This window comes from Petromyzon marinus, chromosome 79 (genome assembly GCF_048934315.1).
Source record: "Petromyzon marinus isolate PM22_M1 ecotype Great Lakes invasive population chromosome 79, UKy_Petmar_22M1.pri1.0, whole genome shotgun sequence".
Taxonomy (NCBI): Eukaryota; Metazoa; Chordata; class Hyperoartia; order Petromyzontiformes; family Petromyzontidae; genus Petromyzon; species Petromyzon marinus.
Window position 1 is genome coordinate 24,053,942 of NC_133745.1, and position 21,382 is coordinate 24,075,323.

At 47.5% G+C, this 21,382-nt stretch overlaps 1 protein-coding gene across 1 annotated transcript; it reads left to right on the forward strand.

Moving 5' to 3' along the window:
* Positions 1-3,156: 3,156 nt before the first annotated feature.
* LOC142907483 (uncharacterized) lies at positions 3,157-9,882 on the forward strand. Its single transcript, XM_076057057.1, has 2 exons — positions 3,157-3,395; positions 6,570-9,882. Exons 1-2 carry the CDS (start codon positions 3,212-3,214, stop codon positions 7,223-7,225), a joined length of 840 nt encoding a protein of 279 aa, XP_075913172.1. The 5' UTR covers positions 3,157-3,211; the 3' UTR covers positions 7,226-9,882.
* Positions 9,883-21,382: the final 11,500 nt, after the last annotated feature.

A 21,382-nucleotide genomic window follows, 5' to 3' on the forward strand; every position in this document is an offset into this window, starting at 1 on the left:
GAGTGAGTCTATGGCTCTCTGTGGGAGTAAGTGGGTCTCTAAGGCCACCACCATCTTGCTCCCTGCCCAGTGCGTCCACCTGGTTGAGCTGCAGGAGTCTATTGTCCACCGCTCCAGACCGCGCAGATATCCAGACGTCCACCTCCAGCACAGACACCGGCAGATTTCTTAAACCTGGTGGTGGAAGTAAGGACATGAGAGGGGTAATAGTCAACCACCATTACCACCATCAATACCACCATTACAACCACCAAAATCACCGCTATCGTTAACACCACCATCAATATCACCACCTCCACCACAACGATCACTATCAAAATCACAATCACAATACTCTTTGGTTCTTTCGGTAAAGTCACGTAGGTAGAAAAAAATAATAGATCACGACGTTTCGATCGCAACACAAGCAACCATCATCAGGTGAAAAAATATAGCGAGAAAGCTGCTGAAACACGAAGTTATATTGGCTTGAGATAAGCTCAGCCCAAGGGTAAGTGGGTGGGGCTAGAGGTAGAATTTGCATGTAAATACAACACCACATCGTGGAAAAGGAAAGAGAGAGACAGACACCGAGAGACATCCACACACAGAGAGAGGCACACACAAAGAGACACACGAGAGACGCATATAGAGAAAAACACACCGGCAGAGAGAGACACCCACACAGGTAGATGCAGAGAGAGATAGACACAGAGAGAATTACATAATTGCCCATGAATTACTATGGTGTGACAATGCCAATTACCAATGTCAAAGGGAACATCAATGAATGGTAAATGTGGGGTAATATCCCCAGAAGAGCATGTAGACTACATTAAAAATTAAAATAATCAGGCTATATAATATCACATATGGGTTCAGTTTAAAGTTTACTCATGAAAAATAATCCTGAAATAATTATGCACCATAGATAATCTTAATGGTCAAGTTACATAAACATCACGGAATCACTTAAGCTGACCATTTAAAAAGACATTAATTCCAAGATGTTGAGCAAAGGAAATTGTTTGGAAGTTCATCTCACACCAAGTACATGTTACTATAAATCTAAATCCGCATAGTTCTCGATCAGCAAAGTGGCAAACATGTCTTACCACAAGCAAGGAGTTCGGTGTAAAGCTGTTAAGCAAATTAACCACTGCACACGATTTTAAAGTTCTCTGCCTCAAAGACAGCACTCTACCAAGTGTCACGACGCAGCTGCGCACGCCGCATGACAATAGGCGGAGTGAGTGAATCTAAGGAGACACTGACCCTGTCAAAGGGGATCCCATGTCTAGAGTATTTGTGGCTGGTGCTACACATTTCTAACGTGATTAGCCATTTAGCTGATCTATCATTTGTGGAAAGGTCGCTTCTGGAAAACAGCCACATAGCTCAGTGGGTCTCACCTGGTAAAATAAAAATAGTTTATAGAGTTCGTTCTGCCTTAACGCGTTTTCATAACGCCATTTGGATATAGCATGATGAATGTATTAGGGAACACGTTTTATGACAAGGATGCTAAGTGGATATAACGCGATTGAGTCAACAGAACCAAGTCGCGCGAGTAGGAATGTGCGGTTGTACGGATGCCTGGGCACAGCGTCACACGAGGCATTGGGATGCTGCTGGATGCTTCCTGATGCTCCCCACGCGCCTCAGTCTTTGTTCAGCCGACACACGCATCTCACGCTGTTATCACGGACTGTGCTTTACCCTGTATTAGTCATTGTAACGAGGGAGTTTACACAACGCGGTGTTATTCAGCAACGCAACTACCGCGTTATAGAACACTGCAGTAAATATTGTCGCGGTGTGGAAGGAGCAATGAACGTCATCTTGTGGCATGGAAAGGCATCGCAGCCCTAGCGAGCAGCCAGAGACAAAGCCTGCACGCACGGCAAAGTTGTGATTGACCCGGGGACTATTAGCAAGTGACACGTATGGACTAATGGTTACTCTAAATGACGATGTTGACGTTGGTTATAACGTGCTACATATATGCTGAACGCACATCGCATTAGCTCTGACTAATAGCGTAGGTTTTTTAAAAGTTATCGTTTACAATGGTTAATTTGTATATCATGCCAAGTGAGTAATTTGCGTGTGGACCCTGACAGCGGCACTCAATGTCCAACTCTTGCGAATGCTCTCAGGGGATCTTTACCGTGCGCTGCGTTCACTCACTCAGCCCCAATCTCCCTATCGTGAACTCACCACTCACTCACCTCACCCTTCAACTCACTCACCCTCCTCACCTATTAATTCTCCTCATTAACTCACTCACCCTGCAATCCACTCCCTCACCCCCCCTCCATCACCCGGCACTCACCGCCTGTCCGTGACCACCTCTCCCGTGCCTACAACCACAAACACCACCACCACCTCTCCCGTGCCTACAACCACAAACACCACCACCACCTCTCCCGTGCCTACAACCACAAACACCACCACCACCTCTCCCGTGCCTACAACCACAAACACCACCACCACCTCTCCCGTGCCTACAAACACAAACACCACCACCACCTCTCCCGTGCCTACAACCACAAACACCACCACCACCTCTCCCGTGCCTACAACCACAAACACCACCACCACCTCTCCCGTGCCTACAAACACAAACACCACCACCACCTCTCCCGTGCCTACAACCACAAACACCACCACCACCTCCTGCTGCTGCTGCTGTCGCGGTCTCCGCGTGGCGCCGCGGGCCCAGGGGGAGGCCTCGCGGCCCAAGAGCGGCGCCACGGCTCCCCCCCTCCCGCTCCTGGCCCCTCCCCCTCGTCCCTCCTGGCCCCTCCCCCTCGTCCTTCCTGGCCCCTCCCCCTCGTCCCTCCTGGCCCCTCCCCCTCGTCAATCCTCCTCCCGTTCGCGACGTGGAGTGAACTCAGCCCCGCCCCCCCCGCCCCCCCCGCCCCCACCGCCCCCCCCCCCTGCGCGGCCCCGCCGCCCATTGCAAGAATGGCGGGAAGCGGTCGCGGGGCCTACCGCGCGCCGCCTCTCGCGTGATTGGCTCGCTTCGCGTCACGTGGGGAAGGCGGAAAAAGAGTATGGGGGAGGAGCTGCGCGGTAAGGGGCGGGGCCGTGGAGTCACGTGGTGGGCAATGATTGCCAATAAGTGGGCAGGGATGGCCGTACGTCACATCCGGTGATATAGGACACGCCCCTTCGTGACGTGCCTCACACTTCCTTCCGTCCTGCGTGCCGTCAACACGAGCTCAGCATGGCGCTGTTGACCGTTGGCGTTCTGTTAGCCCTGCTTGGGATGGAGATCTTCATTTATCTTCGTTTTAAGCTTTCCATCTCATACTTTTACCGCGAGACCACGACGCTGCAAACGGAGAGGATGGGCCTGCAGAATGTGGAGCTCTGTCAGAAGAACAAGACCATGGAAGTGGAGAAAGATGGTAAGCTACAATTTTATTTGGTACTTTCGGTAAAGTCACGTAGAATGAGAATAAACTAATAAATTGATAAAATAAAATAACACAATAATATTCTCACGACGTTTCGGCCACAACACAAGCGGCCTTCATCAGGTGAAGGGGACGAGACTGTCTGGAGGACAGCGCTGGAGTGAGAAAGCCACGCTGAGATCGCGATCTTTAAGCTGTGTGAGAAGAAACAAAGCGCCTTGACAAAGGAATTAACATAATTTAGCATTGAAATGGCTGAGTGATTAGCTTGTGACTGGTCACAGAAAAGGCTATGTTAAAGTTAAAGCATACACATCCGCAAAGGCACCCCTTGACAAAGGAATTAGCGTAGAATTTAGCATTGAAATAGCTGAGTGATTAGCTTGTAACTGGTCACAGAAATAGCTATGTTAAAGTCAGAGCATATACATTCACCGAGTCACCTAGTACAAATCAAACAGGAGAATTTAGCATTGAAATAACTAGGCGAATTTAGCATTGATATAACTGAGTGATTAGCTTGTGACTGGTCACAGAAATGGCTATGTTGAAGTTAAGGCCTACACATCTGAGCTATTCACAGTAACTGGGTATACAATATATAATGAATACTATATACTGAACCAATAAAAAACACAAAAATTTAAATTACCTCAATGTTATCAATAAACTCTATATTCTCCAATCAGCTAAGCTACCAACAATAAGTCGTTATATATCACAATGCTATATGGCGAAAAATGGGTGGATTCTTACCCTCAACTTTAGCACCACGGATAGCTACGGGTCCCGTTCAGACGGACGAGTTCATCGATGGTCGGAACAGAGGAGGGGGAGAGAGACAGCTGCGAGGCGCTGTTATACTCCATGTTGTAAACCATACCATTAACCACGGTTAAGCTATCCGTGTTGCTAAAGTTGAGGGTAAGAATCCACCCATTTTTCGCCATATAGCATTGTGATATATAACGACTTATTGTTGGTAGCTTAGCTGATTGGAGAATATAGAGTTTATTGATAACATTGAGGTAATTTATATTTTAGTATTTTTTTTGGTTCATGATATAGTATTCATTATATATTGTATTGTATACCCAGTTACAGTGAATAGCTCAGATGTGTAGGCCTTAACTTCAACAGCCATTTCTGTGACCAGTCACAAGCTAATCACTCAGTTATTTCAATGCTAAATTCGCCTAGTTATTTCAATGCTAAATTCTCCTGTTTGATTTGTACTAGGTGCCTCGGTGAATGTATATGCTCTGACTTTAACATAGCTATTTCTGTGACCAGTTACAAGCTAATCATTCAGCTATTTCAATGCTAAATTCTATGCTAATTCCTTTGTCAAGGAGTGCCTCTGCGGATGTGTATACTTTAACTTAGCTATTTCAATGCTAAATTCTATGCTAATTCCTTTGCCAAGGGGTGCCTTTGCGGATGTGTATGCTTTAACTTTAATATAGCCTTTTCTGTGACCAGTCACAAGCTAATCACTCAGCCATTTCAATGCTAAATTAAATGCTAATTCCTTTGTCAGGCGCTTTGTTTCTTCTCACACAGCTTAAAGGTCGTGATCTCAGCGTGGCTTTCTCACTCCAGCGCTGTCCTCCAGACAGTCTCGTCCCCTTCACCTGATGAAGGCCGCTTGTGTTGTGGCCGAAACGTCGTGAGAATATTATTGTGTTATTTTATTTTATCAATTTATTATTTTATTCTCATTCTACGTGACTTTACCGAAAGAACCAAAGAAGATGAATCCTTGCAGTCACGAAAACTTTAAATCGAAATTTAAGCTACCATTCTTAGATGTTCTGTTTGAGAGGAGACCTGATGGCTCATTGGGGCATTCTGTCTACAGGAAACCCACCCACACAGATTCCTACTTGAAACCTGATTCCCACCACCACCCAGCCCAAAAGAATTCTCTCATCAAAACTTCATACCATAGGGCTCATTGCATTTCGGACCAACACCACCTGACCAGTGAATTAAAACATGTACACCTGGCCCTCAAAAGGAATGGTTACTCTGACCGTACCATCCGCCAAGCTGTTTCTCCCTCCATACAGAAACAACCACTTGATACTCCGGCCAAAACCATCACACTACCATATATAGCAGGCGTTACTAAAAAGATTTCCAAAATTCTAAACAAACACAAGATCCAGGTCCGGTTCAATACAGTACACAAAATTCGTGATCTGATCCCATCCGTGAAGGATGGCATTCCTGACTTACAGTACCCCGGGGTTTACAAATTGAGTTGTACCTGCGGTGATTGCTATATCGGGGAGACAAAGCGACATGTCTCTGACCGAATTCGCGAGCACAAATCAGATTTGAAACACAGCAAAACGAATTCTTTGCTGATCACTGTTACAACCATGTGGGTGATCACGATATAATTTTCTCCGATACCAAGGTTCTTTGCAAACCCACGGGTTTTTATCAGAGATTTGTTCACGAGGAAATTCAGATCTACAAACACAGACACAATTTCAACCGAGAAGTTGGTTTCAAATTAAGCAACCATTGGAAAGATGTTCTAAATCGAACTAAACATAAACTCATTTCTGTGGTACAGTATATTTTTCAAGTAGTGGTACCCCAAACTTTCGCAGCTCTCAGCTCCCCCCCCTCCCGCTCCTGGCCCCTCCCCCTCGTCCCTCCTGGCCCCTCGTCCCTCCTGGCCCCTCCCCCTCGTCCCTCCTCCCGACTCGCGACGTGGAGTGAACTCGCCCCCGCGCCCCGCGCCCCACCCTGAGCGGCCCCGCCGCCCATTGCAAGAATGGCGGGAAGCGGACGCGGGGCCGACCGCGCGCCGCCTCTCGCGTGATTGGCTCGCTTCGCGTCACGTGGGGAAGGCGGAAGAAGAGTATGGGGGAGGAGCTGCGTGGTTAGGGGCAGGGCCGTGGAGTCACGTGGTGGGCAATGATTGACAATAAGTGGGCAGAGATGGCTGTTACGTCATAGTGTACGTCACATCCGGTAATGACGTCACGATAAATAACACGCCCCTTCGTGACGTGTCTCACACTTGCTTCTGTCGCGCGTGCCGTCAACTCGAACTGAGCATGGTGCTGCTGATCGTTGGCGTTCTGGTCTTGGCCATGCTTGGGATGGGGATCTTCATATATCTTCTTTTTACGCTTTCCATTTCAGACTTTGACCATGAGACCACGACGCTGTCTACGGAGAGGATGGGCCTGCAGAATGTGGAGCTCTGTCAGAAGAGCAAGATGCTCCGTCTGGAGCTACAGCATCAGCTGGAGGAGTTCATGGAGAACCGAGAGACTCTCCAGAGAGAGATCAGGAGCCTGGTTCAACAGCTTAAAGAGCGCCAGTTGGAGCTGGAGCCCACGAGAGTGCCTTGCAGGGAGAGCAAGTCTCTGCATGCGGATTTTCTCCGAGACTGCAATGCAGCACAGCGGCAAATGTCGCTGCGCTGTGAAAACGAAGATCTCCGGAGGTCGCTGCACGCCCACCTGAGGAAGTTGAACTTCCTGAATCCGCAGAGAGGGCAGGAACAGTTTAGGCTGCGCGGGAAGCTGGTGCGTCACGAGGACATGTGGCATGGGGAAAAGAGGCTGCAAGAAGAGAACCTGCATCTCCGTAGCCAGCTGAAAGAGCTAATATGGACCGTGTCTCAAATGTACAATGATGCCACCACCACCGACGCCACTTCCACCGCCGCTGCCACAGCTTCCACCACCGCAACCGTTTCCACCACCACTTCTGCCACCACCACCAAGCCCAAGAAGATGAAGAGATTTAGCCATTGGTTCCGAAAATTGCTGAAGCGCAAGTCGGCCATTTAAAAATATTGGGGAAATTGTGAAAATGACACCACCCTAATTAAAACATTACTCAGAAAGACAAACATACCCCATAGAACATCAACAAAGTCATATATAAGACAAAATATCGTACATTTGCATGCAACACTCTAATAAATACTGTATTGTGAGCAAAACATAAAGTTACTTAAATGGAAAAAAAATCTGTTATTGTCACTTACCTTTAGTCCGGATGCCGGTCTGCTTGTCGGGAGGGGGCGTAATGAGTCCCTGCACACACGGGGGCGGTGGGAGGGGGGTGAACGTCCATACACACAACAGCGACAATCATCTGCTGTATAGCCTTACCAGAATGTTGGGGCAAGTGCCTGTGAAGCTCTGAATGGCACACGGGGTGAATGGCCAGCACCCCGCCCGGCTGCCTCTCTTTATCTCTCCATACACGAGACTCACAGGCGTACATGCGTCCGTGCACACACGCACAACAACAACGCAACAACCGTCGTTCACCCCTAAGTGGCGGTGACATCACCACAGCACTTGTGCCATGCTCGGTGCATTTTGAGACCACGTGAAGTGTCGAAGCCTGGCTGGCAGGAGGTCATGTAATAGACGCAGGTGCCATGGATTGACTTAGGAAGATGATGGGCAGATGCAACAGCCGTGCTCCCCACTGTGCCAACTTTATTTGTGTCAGTTGTTTGGCGCTCTGCTCGTTGTTTTGAGCCTCGCTCCTCTGCCCTATGCTGTTGCTGGAGGGCAACTGCCTCCGCCTTCCCAGCAGCGCCTTTCATGAACCTCCTCCACAGAAGCCGATCGTGACACTGCTGATACCAGTCATCAATAAGTCCAATCAGCTCCACATCCTTCTGCACCACATCAGTCCATCTCTTCTCTACCCTGTACCACGCCCATTTAGCACCATCTATCCAGCCAAATTGAAGCTGCTTGGGGATGCCGTGACTGCATACGGACTGCATGACACAATCAACGCAGCCTCGCTTGCTGGAGGAGCCCACAGATGGGCATTTGTCCAGATATTCTAGGAATCTGTGAGCTTACAAAGTCCAGTCTGGTTAAACCCTGAATAGATCGTGGGCAAGCTAACCTTAATGTTCCTTTCGAGAGAGATAAGGGAGGGTATAACTGGCCGAGAAGACATGAAGATTTTTATGGAGTGACATGCCAGGTAGCTTCCACACTGTTGAGCAGCTGATGAAAATATAATGCTGCTCGAATTATTTTAAATGAGACCTCGGCTCCCAAAACGGACTTGATCATCAGCACACTGCCCACTCCACTCTCTCCTCAGGTGCCCCAAATACATGAGGAATTGAGGAAGGGAGCATTTTTATGATGTAAAATACCCAGGGAGGTGATTTGTTTTCGTGGGGCTGATGGTAACGGCCCATATTTTAGTAGCATGCTTCATGTTTAGCTGTAGTGTCTCCAACTTCTCCTCAGAGTGGGCAGTAATCACCAGATCATCCGCATTCATAATATGGTTTAACAATAGAGAGCCATACCATGACCGGCTCAGGCATCGATCAGCCTCCCATTATATCTATACCAGATAAATTCTACTGGTACATCCATGGAAATCGTCTCAAACTACGTAGTCAAAGAAAATGTTCAGTCGTGTAGGGGCCAGAGGACATCCATGTCGCACATTACTCACACATTCTATCATCCCTTAGCTCCATTACGTCGATTTTTCATGAGACAGCAGTTGTCTTTCTATTGTTTATATATGCTTTATCGAAAGAAGAAAATAGTATATTTGCTTTAATTACTGTAATTCTGTGTTTTATTTAGCTTTGGTAATTTGGGTGATCCAGGTCTCTCTTGCAAATGAGACTCATCCTGGTCGCTTTAGTTCTCGCCTTGTTCAACTCAATTAACTGGTACTCACTCCATTATGAACTCACCCAACTCCTTAAATCTATGACTCACGTAAATACTCCCTCTCTCTCCTCATGAGTCATATATTTACCTGATCACACAATCACCCGATCATTCACTGTCAACCTCACTCACGCACTTTTTCATGCTCTCAAGAATGACCCACCCATTCTATCACTACAATAATCATCATCCCCTTCCCTCATTGACCCACTGGTAAAATTAAAATACTCGACAGCAACAACACGTGAGATTGTACTCAGGCTTACACTCACATGTGTAAAGAAGCTCCTTTGCAGGTTCCATTTGATAGATGATTTATTTCACGATGACGTATTTACAATGCAAGAGTACGACTCACACGAACCTTCCCCCGTACAGTAACCTGTACCTGTTTCAACCCATCTCCACTGCCCCCACTATAAACTTTGCCATCCAAGAGAAGTGAAGTAGAAGACAATAGAGTCTGCTGAGAGAATCTACCGGGGAAAACTGCTGGAAGTTACCAGGGCGTGGCCGTGCGGGTATATAAGGGGGAGCGTGGCCCACAAATGGGGTGATGCCTTGGGACTGAAGAACAACTGCAGGTGGACGATATCGGGGCCGACTGTTGGAAACCAACATGGTGGAAACCATCAAGAAAGACTGTTCGAGATTAATCTACTCTATTAGAAACCACCGGGACTGCAGATAGTCATAGCCTTGTGCAGCGTGTGAGTCGCACTCTCACCTTGTAAATATGTTATCGTCGGGAATAAATCATCTAGAAAATGAAACCTGCGAAGGAGCTTCTTTACACATATAAGAATGCAGGACATGCTTTATCAGCAGGCTGTTGTTTTTGTCTACAACAGACCTATGCACGCATCCTGAAAATGGCATTTGATTAGGATTGTCACCTTCAACCCATTCTGAAATCGTCCAACTACCAAAACCCTTGTCTGCATTATACCTAAAACTTGACCAACGTGGCAATGTTATTTTCTCATTTTATTGACAGTAAACAAAAAACATGGCATAGTTTTTAATTTCCCTGTTAACTTGTACATACGAGTGGAACGGTGGCACAATGGTTTGTGCATTGCACTATGAATCAGGCCACTTGAGTTTGATTCTCGGTTATAGTTAACATCAAACAAACTGGCCATGAGCCTTTTCGTTATCAACCCACGTTGAGAAGCATGATGGCGTATGGTGAAACAATCTCCATGACTGATCCCGTATGGGAAGACTTCACCCATGACAATGCTTATACATTTATTATTGTTTTTGTTGTATATTACCACCAAAGGAGTAACTTCATACCTGTTAGCCAGCCTATATATACTCATAGATAAACTTTCGCCTAAACACCACCATTGGGATGAAGCTGACTTGGTATCTTCCATACTCTTTGGTTCTTTCGGTAAAGTCACGTAGGTATAAAATAAAATAAATCACGACGTTTCGGGTGCAACACAAGCGTCCGTCATGAGATGGCAAAGCATGATCTGCTGTTGAGGTAGAATGTTTAAAAGAGTTTGAAATGGGTGTAGCCCAAGGGCCATAAATAAGTGGGCGGGGCCAGTGATGTTAATGTGAGAAGTTAGCATGTAAATGTAATAACGGAGAGCGGCCTCCTCGTAGAGGGCATCAAAGTGGCTATGTTAATGTGAGAGATTAGCATGTTAAAGTAATATCGAAGAGTGGTGGAATCCAAAGGCATGAGAGTGCAATCCAAAGGACATGTGAGCATGAGAGATCTAAGAGAGAGGCATAGAGAGAGACACAAAGAGTCGGAAATAACAGCTGATATAGGCAGGTAGGATGGAAATATCAGAGTCATAAAGAAGGAACACCACTCTGTGCTATCGTCTCCACCAAAGAGTATGAATCCCTGCATTCATGAAAGCTTTAATTTAAGATTATTCCAGCAGACTTTACCGTCTTGTACCTCGAACCTTCCCTCGTACGGTACCATGCACCTGTTTCCACCCATCTCCACTGACACCACTATAACTTTTGCCATGTACAGTACCCTACATCACCCTCTTCTGCCCATAAAAATATCTGTCCCGGCTAAAACTCTAATTTAACAGGTCCCTGCAGGGTGGGCTGGTAGGAACATTGGAATTTTGCGCAATTTTATTTTTACACCCCAATAGCACGAGATTTCACTTCGTTAAAGTATTGAAAGGGGACGAACGGACGGACGCATTAATCTATTGCAAGCTGGTACACTCATCTATTGCAGGCTGGTACACTCAGTTTACAACTTCGTTCCTACCAGTAATAGGGAACTCTATGTGGCAATCAATGGGATCGCACACGGGATTCAATGATGTGGGCATGGAGTACAAAACATTTAACCTCTGGGTTAATGCTTAACAGGCGCTTGAATCAAAGGGGGGAAGACATTACAACCCAACTTGACCATTCAGTATCATCACCAAACTCTTACGTGGGCTGCCCTATTGAAGGTGTACATTCTTAGGCAAACAATACGCAACATCATTAGCCCTACATTTACAACAAGCCATCAATATGTACTGTAGGTGTGGTCGAGCAGCACATTCGACCCTGTGACACTCCTCGGCACCTCTCGAAATTAGTCCGTCGGCCTCCCTCATCGTGGCCATCTTCATTCCGGTCGATCCTGAGAGGAGAGTGCGGGGGCACTATTTCTGTGAGGAGGATGCTCCCCTCCCTGGCATTCGTCATGACGCCCCTGGACACGGCCTTTTTGAGCCTGAACGATCCCTTGTGACGTCAGTTCTCTATATGGTTTAGGCCTTTAGGGCGACTCGGATTAACCACCCATCTCTGGCGTCCCATTTGGATGCGAACACTTTGTGGGCAGAGGATTTTAACAATTCCACTGGGCTTTGCAAAGGATGGTGTAGTTTGGCGGATTTTCTAACCCGGACCTCAGGACAGTGTAACCAGGCCCGATCAACCTGTTCAAAGGGTACAGGCGTCTCCGTTCTTTTCCGCAACCGTTTGTTTGCTATTTGCGATCTGCCTGACTCTGCTATCGCGGCTTCACGAGCTTCACATAGCTTTTTTAGTGGCAGTCTGAGGGAGGTTGGCGACGACACAACTTTATCAGGGAAAGCCACCAGTTGGTCCTCAATAGGTGGCTCAGGGTCTCTCCCCTACATCCAAACGAAGGGGAAGAGCCCGGCCGATGCATGTGGCACTCTACAATATGCCCCTAGGACCCCTGGGATGTGCAAGTCCCAGTCCATCTGATCACCATTTACAACATGGCACAACATTGCGGACAGCGTGCGGTTAAGCCTATCTACTTGTCCATCACACTGCAGGTGGTACGGTGGCGTTCGAATTTTCTTAGTACCCACGATATTACAAACCTCTCGCAACAGATTAGTAGAAAAATTCTGACCCTGGCCTGTTAGACGTTTCTCAGTGGGGCCCTTGTCCAATACATAGCCATGGAGAAAGGCTTCTGCTATTATTGCAGCCGTTTGGTCATGTATTGGCCATGCAACGAGCCAGTGTGTGCAATACTCCATCCCCTCGAGCAAATATATATTTTTTTAATCCTTGCTGTTTTAGGAAATGCACCCAGGATATCCAACGTTACTAGTTCGTTTACCCTCACCACTGCGATCGACTGCAGTGGAGGCTGTATAGGATGGGGAGCAGGTTTCCTTTTTGCACACTCCTGACAATGATTACCCGCTCGCGTACATCTTTTGACATCACTGGCCAAAAATATCGAGCCTGCAGTGTGAGCAATGTGTTTCGGTGGACCAAGTGCATTTGTTGTTTGGCGTGCACTTCTAGTAGCAACTGTTTTGCAAGGGTTTTTGCACCACTAGGCAACAACGCTGCATCTTCATGTCCCACCTCATCAGGAGACCTCGCCATGGGATGAATGGCTCCCCCTTTTGACCAGTTTGAGCACATTCAGCTGCCTGTGCAGCCAATGACTATAATTTCATCCTATTTTTGCAATCGGATTCATTCGGTCCTTATCAGCCCAAGATCATGATCTGCGGGTGGTACATCATTTTCTATCGTTGCTGTGTTTATTGACATCACCTGTCTCGGCGAGTCAGGGAGGGTCGGTTTACACCATGCTGCTCCTGTCGCTGCTGCTACGACCGATCTCACTAACTTTTTCCACTTATCCCGAGATGTTGGCCCAATTTTCCCTGTTGTTTCACTCCAGGTCGATGTGATCGAGTGGTGTGCTAGTGATGTTGGTGATGAGGGTTTTGGAAATGAGGTGCACGTGTGATCTGGCTGGGTGTACAGGCGACACGCCTGGGTGTTTCTTGGTTGTCTCGGGATGACTTCCCCTCGGCAACCGCTCGCGATGTGGCCCGGCCTCCCGCAGTTGTAGCAATATATCACCGCATGGTCCTGGATTCCTCCGTGGTTGTGCCATGGTCGCTGATGCTGTAGTTGACACCTTGAATCGTTGAACCCCTGGATGGCAACAGCCATCTCTTTCAAGGTCGCCTGCAGATCACCCTCCATGCTGGGCATTGCGGCGGTCCCTGTTGTTGCTGTCCCTGTTGGCTCCGTTGGTCCTCCTGCTCCTCCATTCTCCATCACCCTTGTCACATGGGCTGCTACTTCACATGGTGCCCTGGGATCTGTGTGTGCCCAGAGGCATTTAGCAAACTACATTGAAGTTTGCTCCCTCTCTGGCACAATCGGCAATGTAATGCCACTTTGATAGAGAAGAGTTTGTAGCCGCTCCACCACTAGCACGTTTCAGGTTGTCATGTCCATCGTTGAAAATGCCACATCTGCAACCGCTTGCAAGGTACTTCTATAAGCTATCAGTGGCTCGCTCTCTCCTCTTCTCCAGGCCGAACATTGCTGCCTTGTGCTGGACGCAGGACAGAAAACATCGGCCATCCCTTGACAACCGTGTTGGGTTGTGGCAGGTTGATTTTCCGGGATCATAAAGAAGGCCAATAGTGCTCTGTCATCCAACACCGTAGGAAGCAATCGTAGCACTTCGTCGTCAATCAATCGGCTGACTCTGACAGCTGCTTCAAATCTTTTGATGAATGCAATCCAATCGCCTCCCGTATTTTTCTGCATGGTGGTTAAGGTCTGTTGAACAGCTTCTAGTTGTGGTTGAGTCATTTGATTGGTTCCCGCCTGCTGCTCGACGGGGGGAAGCGATGGCTGCTGCCCTATGGCGCTTTCTCCTCGCCATTGCGGTCCATGGTGGAGATGGATCTGGCTTCAGCCGCGCACTACCTGTTCCTTCCTCTTCTCTTTTATTCATCATCGAAATTATCAGTCGATCCACCACTGAGGTAAGGTGGTCCAACCTGTCCAACAGCTGCCGCCAATTTTCTTTGTTCGGCGATGCTGGTTCTTGGGTCTTTGGCAGAGCATCCACTTCCATCGGGAACTTGGCTGCCAACGGGGTCCGGCTCTCACTCCCGCCATTTGCCGAGTCTCAAAAACCTGGAGCGCTTAGGGTTGATAACTCGTCCTCTGCAGGAGCTCTTCGGCGGGTCTTCCTTCTTGAACTTGTAGACTGTATCCCACCACTGCCACCAGAAGCTTCTTTGCAGGTTCCATTTTTGAGAAGAGAGTGCAACTCACACGCTTCACAAGGGTATGACTATCTGCAGCCCCAGTGTTTTCCACTACATTCATCTCGAACAATCTTTCTTAATGGTTTCCACCATGTACAACAGTCGGCCCCGATGTCATCCACCTGCAGTCGTCCTTCAGTCTCCGAGCTAGCGCCCCAATTGCGGGCCTCGCTCTCCCTTTTCTACCCACTCAGCCTCGCCCTGGCAGCTTCCAGCAGTTTCCCTGGTACATTCTTCCAGCAGACTCAACCGTCTTCTACTTCCTTTCTCTTAGATGGCAAAGGATATAGTGGTGTCAGTGTTGATGGGTGGAAACAGATGCAGGGTACTGTACGAGGGAAGGTTCATGTGAGTCGTACTTTTGCGTTGTAAATACGTTATCGTGAAATAAATCATCTCGACAATCTAACCTGCGAAGGAGCTTCTTTAAACACGTGAGTGTTAGACTGCGTATTTCCATTTTACCAGTGGGTCAATGAGGGAAGCGGATGGTGAGTAAGGTAGTGAGTGATGGGATGAGTAGGTCGTTGGTGAGATTGTGAAATAGTGCGTGAGTGATGTTGGCACAGTGAATGATCAGGTGGTTGCCTGGGTTATCAGGTCAATAATATGACTCATGAGGAAGGAGAGGACGTATTTATGTGAGTCATAAAGTAAGGGAAGTGGGTGAGTTCATAATGGAGTAAGTAGTAATTTATTTAGTTAAAACAGGCGAGAACTAAAGAGACTAGGATGATTCTCATTTGCAAGAGAGACCTGGATCACCAAAATAACAAAAGCTAAATAAAAACACAGAGTTACAGTAATGAAAAGCATATATAAACAATAGAAAAACAACTGCTGTGTCTCATGGGAAATCGATATAATGGAGTTAAGGGATGATAGAATATGTGAGTAATGTGCGACATGGATGTCCTCTGGCCCCTACACGACTTAACATTTTCTTTGACTACTTAGTAATGAGACGATTTCCATGGATGTACCAGTAGAATTTATATCTGGTATAGATATAATGGGAGGCTGATCGATGCACGAGTCCGGTCATGGTATGGCTCTCTATAGTTAAACCATATTATGAATGCGGATGATCTGGTGATTACTGCACACTCTAAGGAGTTGGAGACACTCCATCTAAACACGGAACATGCTACAAAAATATGGGCCGTTACCATCAGCCCCACAAAATCAAATCACCTCCCTGGGTATTTTACATCATCAAAATGCTCCCCTCCCTCAATTCCCCATGTATTTTGAGGCAGTTGTGGAGAGAGTGGAGATATTTCCGTACTTGGGCAGTGTGCTGATGACCAACTCTGTTTTGGGAGCCGAGGTCTCACTTCGATTCATTCGAGCGGCATTATATTTTCATCAGCTGCGTAACATTGTATGGAAGCTACCTGATCTGTTACTCCATACAAACCTTCATGTCTTCTGGACCACAGTTATGCCTTCCCTTATTTCTCTCTATAGGATTATCTGCAATGGTTTGAAACATTTGGTCTAGCCTGCCTACGATCTATCCAGGGTTTAACCAGACTGGACTTTGTGAGGAGGCCAAAATTTCCTGAAATATCTGGACAAAGGCTCATCAGTGGGCTCTTCCGGCAAGTCAGGCTCCATTGGCTAGGTCATGAAGTCTATATGCACTGTCACCGCATCCCCAAGCAGCTTCAATTTGGGCGGATAGATCATGCTAAACAGGCGCGGCATGGGCTACAGAAGAGATGGACTGATGTGGTACAGAAGGATGTGGAGCTGATTGAACTTGCTGATGACTGGTAGCAGCAGTGTCGCGATAGGCCTATGTGGAGGAGGTTCATGAAAGACTCTACTGGGGAGGTGGAGGCAGTTGCCCTCCAGCAATAGCGTAGGGCAGCGGAGCGACACTCATAACAATGAGCAGAGCGCTATACGACTGAAACACTGAAAGTTGGCACAGTGGGGAGCACGACTTTTCCATCTGCCCGTCATCACCTTAAGTCAACCCATGGTACCTGTGTCTATTCATGACTTCCTGCCAGCCATCCTTCGACACTTCAAGTGACCTCAAAATGCACCAAGCACCGCACAAAAGTGCTGTGGTGATGTCACTGCCACTTAGGGGCAAACGGCGATTATTGTCTTCTTGTTGTGCGTGTGTGCACGGACACATATACCCCTGTGAGTGTGTGTGTGGGGAGAGATAGTGCAATGGTGAACACTGTCTACCATCCCACCGATCCCAGTTCGATTCCCACTCACGACCAACACCTTTAACGATTATATTAATGGTTGCTGGGCTTTCCGTCGATCGACTCAGCCTCAAATAAGTGCCTGGTGTGGTGTGTAAATATCACCACTGGCGAGACAAAGGCAGCCGGGCGTGGTTCTGTCCACGCACCCCCTCGTGCGACATTCCAGCCTTCATAGGCGCTGCTGGCTAACAGCACTTGCCCCAACATTCTGGTTAGGCTATTCGGGGGATGACTGTCGCTGTTGTGTGTGTGTGTGCTTGCGGGCGTTCACCCTCAACCCCCCCGTGTGCAGTTATGGGGACTCATTATGCCCCCTCCCGACAAACGGGCCCACATCCAGACTCAAGGTAAGTGACAATAAAAACATTTTTTTTCTATTTACGTAACTTTATTTTTTGTTTACCATACAGTATTTATTACAGTATTATTTGCAAATGTATAATATTCAGTGTTATGACTTTAACAATGCTTCCAATTTTTTGTTAAACCGTAATACATTTTACAACACTTCCAGTATGTGAATTTAAATACAGTACACTATTTTATTCAGACTTATGAACTGTTCGACTTACTAAAACATTCTCTGTAATGGAATCCAAAAGTTGTACTATTCATTAACAACACCTCCCATTGGTATGGTTGACTACATGTGATGCAAAATAAGTCAAACATAGATAAATATATATTGTACAACACTTTCCCCAACAGTGTGTTGAGGCTACATGGGGGACCTTTGTGTTTGTGCTTGTGATTGTATTGTGGAGGCCTTCTTCGGTGCTGCTCCTTGCTAATAGCACTTGCCCCAATAGTCTCTTGATTCTATACGGGGAACGTTTGTCTTTGTGAATAATGTTTTAATTGGGGCGGTGTCATTTTCAAAATTGCCCCAATGTTTTTAAATGGTCGACTTGCGTTTCAGCCATTTTCGGACCCAATTAATACATCTCTTCATTTCTTGAGCTTGGTGGCGGTGGTGGCAGCTGTGGCAGCGGCGGTGGCAGTGGCGTTGGTGGTGGTGGCATCTTTGTAAATTTGAGAAATGGCGCATTTCAGCTCTTTCAGCTGTCTACTGAGATGCCGGCACTCTTTGCGCATCTTCTCTTCGCCGTGCCACTTTTCCTCGTGACGCGCCAGCTTCCCGCGCAGCCTAAACTGCTTCTGCCCTCTCTGTGGATTCAGGAAGTTCAACTCCCTCAGGTGGATGCGCAGCGACCTACGGAGACCTTCCTTTTTACAGCGCAGCGACATTTGCCGCCGTGCTGCATTGCAGTCTTGGAGAAAATCCGCACGGAGAGACGCACGCTCGCAGCAAGGCACTCTCGTGGACTCCAGCTCCAACTGGTGCTCTTTAAGCTGTTGAACCAGGCCCCTGTTCTCTCTCTGGAGAGTCTCTCGGTTATCCATCAACTCCTCCTGCTGCTGCTGTAGCTTCAGATGGGGCGTCTTGTTCTTCTGACAGAGCTCCACATTCTGCTGGCCCATCATCTCCCTTTGCAGCGTCGTGGTCTCGCGGTGAAAGTCTGAGATGGCAAGCGTAAAACGAAGATAAATGAAGATCCCCATCCCAAGCAGGGCCAAGAGCAGAACGCCAACGATCAGCAGCGCCATGCTCAGCTCGTGTTGACGGCACGCGGGACAGAAGCAAGTGTGAGGCAAGTCACGAAGGGGCGTTATTTATATAACTTCATAACCGGATGTGACGTACGCTTTGACGTAACAGTCATCCCTGCCCACTTATTGTCAATCATTGCCAACCACGTGACTCCACGGCCCCGCCCCTAACCGCCCAGCTCCTCCCCCATACTCTTCTTCCGCCTGCCCCACGTGACGCGAAGCGAGCCAATCACGCGAGAGGCGGCGCACGGTCGGCCCCGCGACCGCTTCCCGCCATTCTTGCAATGGGCGGTGGGGGGGCGAGATCACTCCACGTCGCGAGCGGGAGGAGGAGGGACTAGGGGGAGGGGCCAGCAGGGACGAGGGGGAGGGGCCAGGAGGGACGAGGGGCCAGGAGCGGGAGGGGGGGGAGCCGTGGCGCCACGCGGAGACCGCGACAGCAGCAGCAGCACGGGAGATTAATTAATTCGTGGACGGAATTGTTTAAGGAAACGGTTTAATACGATTTCTCCCCGTGAGCGAAGCTCCGTGGCGAAACACTGGCCTACTGTACACCATCCATATCACTAAAAACACACGCGTCATTGACAAAGGCCTAATTCTCAAGACGGGAACCATCGGTGGCCGTGAAGGTATCGTGACAGACCGAGTGATAACCATCCGTCGTTTATAAGTATAGTAATAATTTTTCCATCTTAACTATTTGTTTTGGATTGTACTTCTAATCGCATAAATTACCAACAGATCCATCAATCCCAATTAATTCCTGACACCTTCGCCACGGAGCTTCGCTCACGGGGAGAAATCGTATTAAACCGGTTTCCTTAAACAATTCCGTCCACGAATTAAATAATCTCCCGTGAGACAGCATGCACCCCATCACACAACCTCAATCCAAGCCATTTCTGTAATCATCTCATCTTGCCAATGGATCTATTGATATATTTGTGCCTTTGGGAATAATAACTGTTTTGATCGCCTTTTCGTATGAATTTCGTCATATAATCTTTAAGCACCTTCGTTAATGATCGCCGCACGTACTCGCGTACTCTACAGAATACTCAACTGTTCCATGACCCAATGTGCTAACAACGTGATAAGTGTTTCTTATGGATCTCTGAATGAACGCCATACTGTGTGTGCAAATTCCAGTATAATCTTTCATAACAGAGTTATCAAGGTTTGTTTTGTTTAGATGTTTAACGACTCTCTCTCTCACCAACTGAGCTCGCGTTATGCGGCGGAATTAACCACAGGTGCTGTTGTCAAAGTGAAACAACGCAGTCGTGATGGTTACTGTGATGATAATGTGTTGAAATTCCAAGATCGAGAGTTCGCATATTATGTTAGAATTAAAGTTTAGTTAGAAAATAAAATTGATTAACGCATAAGTGATTGTGTGATTCTTTCCTGAAATCTATGCATAAAAACTGGTTCTGCGTTGAGATATGAACTTGGTGACCTTACATAAACACTGTAATCCATACTCAGTAAATGTTAAAGCAAGAATAATTGTATTATACTGATCGATAATACGAAGTTAAACAACGAAGCCGAGTTGACTCTGGCATACTCGCATCACACTAGCATAACTGCATACGATTAATTATATTATCCCGATTGATAACCAACCCTCGTCAACGAGGCGGGGCCTGATTATCATAAAGGCTGTCATTAACATAACCACACCCACTCGCATAAATTAATACAACATTAGCATAATTTATATGCATGATTACCCAAATTAACATAATTGCAGATAAATTATGCACATTTCTAGCTTCATTTAATATTTTTATTTTCATCAAATTTTCATAACCCACATATACAACAACCTCCACATCGTCCTGCCATCCGTCGACAAAGACGACTTGTCTTCTCTCAAAGTTGCAAGATGCATCCAGGCGCACCTGCTCTTGCAACGACATGAGGGGTTGGCGGTGTATACTGTGCCTAGTGAGATGCATGATACACCCAAAGATGTAGAGCCCATCCAAGCCTGTGCTTCAACCCAAGGCGGAGGCTGGCGGGGGGGGGGGGGGGGGGGGGCGGCATGGTGTGACAGGATGAACAACTTTGACGGCAAGATACCTCTCATCATCCTGAGAGCGGGCACCACAGTCATCCACCTGACTGTCCACCACTCCACTGCACCCGAAGGCAAGTCGCCTTCGGCTCCTGAATCCACCGCACTCATCACGTTCGGTCGGTTTTCATTCCCGTCGTGTGTCGGTGCATGAGGGTTCAGATTTTGCTCAGGCTGACTGGCCGCTCCGACCGGGTCGGTGATCGGAGTTGGTCCATAGAGCGATTGCTGTGACCGCAGGTTCATCCGCTATTATCGGATTGATAGAGGGGGTTGAAATCAGAATGTTCGTCAATACTGGTGCATCCGCGACTATCATTTCCAAGTTGATTTTTAACATTCTGCCCCCTAAATGTCGTACCCTATGTCCCGTCAGAGTTCCGTGCTTTTATGCAAATGGCTGCTCATTGGGCCTCACTGGGAAAATAACAGCGGTGGTGTGTATTGGAGATATCAAATTGACGGGGCCAGTTCTTTTATCAACGTCGCTTGCTGTTCCTTGCTTGCTCAGGACTGACTTCTTGAGGAAGATGCCCCTGAAAATTTTGATCGATCAAGGTTCCCTTGAGTTACCATTGGGTCATCGAATGGCCTTTTGCCTTCTCCCACTCGATTGTTCTTTGCCAACACTACTGTACAAGCGCTTGCGAGTAAGACCGTAAAGATTCCCCCCGGCACACAAATGTTAGTTCCTTTACGATTGCGCAGGCCGCTAGACCAGGAGGCGACTGAGGGGGGAATTCTTCTAGGATCCTCAAACAAAGACATT

What these genes read in the sequence shown, in the direction of transcription:
- LOC142907483 (XM_076057057.1), top strand. Translation starts at nt 3,212, where the DNA reads ATGGCGCTGTTGACCGTTGGCGTTCTGTTAGCCCTGCTTGGGATGGAG. An exon ending in CATGGAAGTGGAGAAAGATG is followed by an intron (nt 3,396 to 6,569) that starts GTAAGCTACAAT and finishes TTTCCATTTCAG; the next exon opens with ACTTTGACCATGAGACCACG.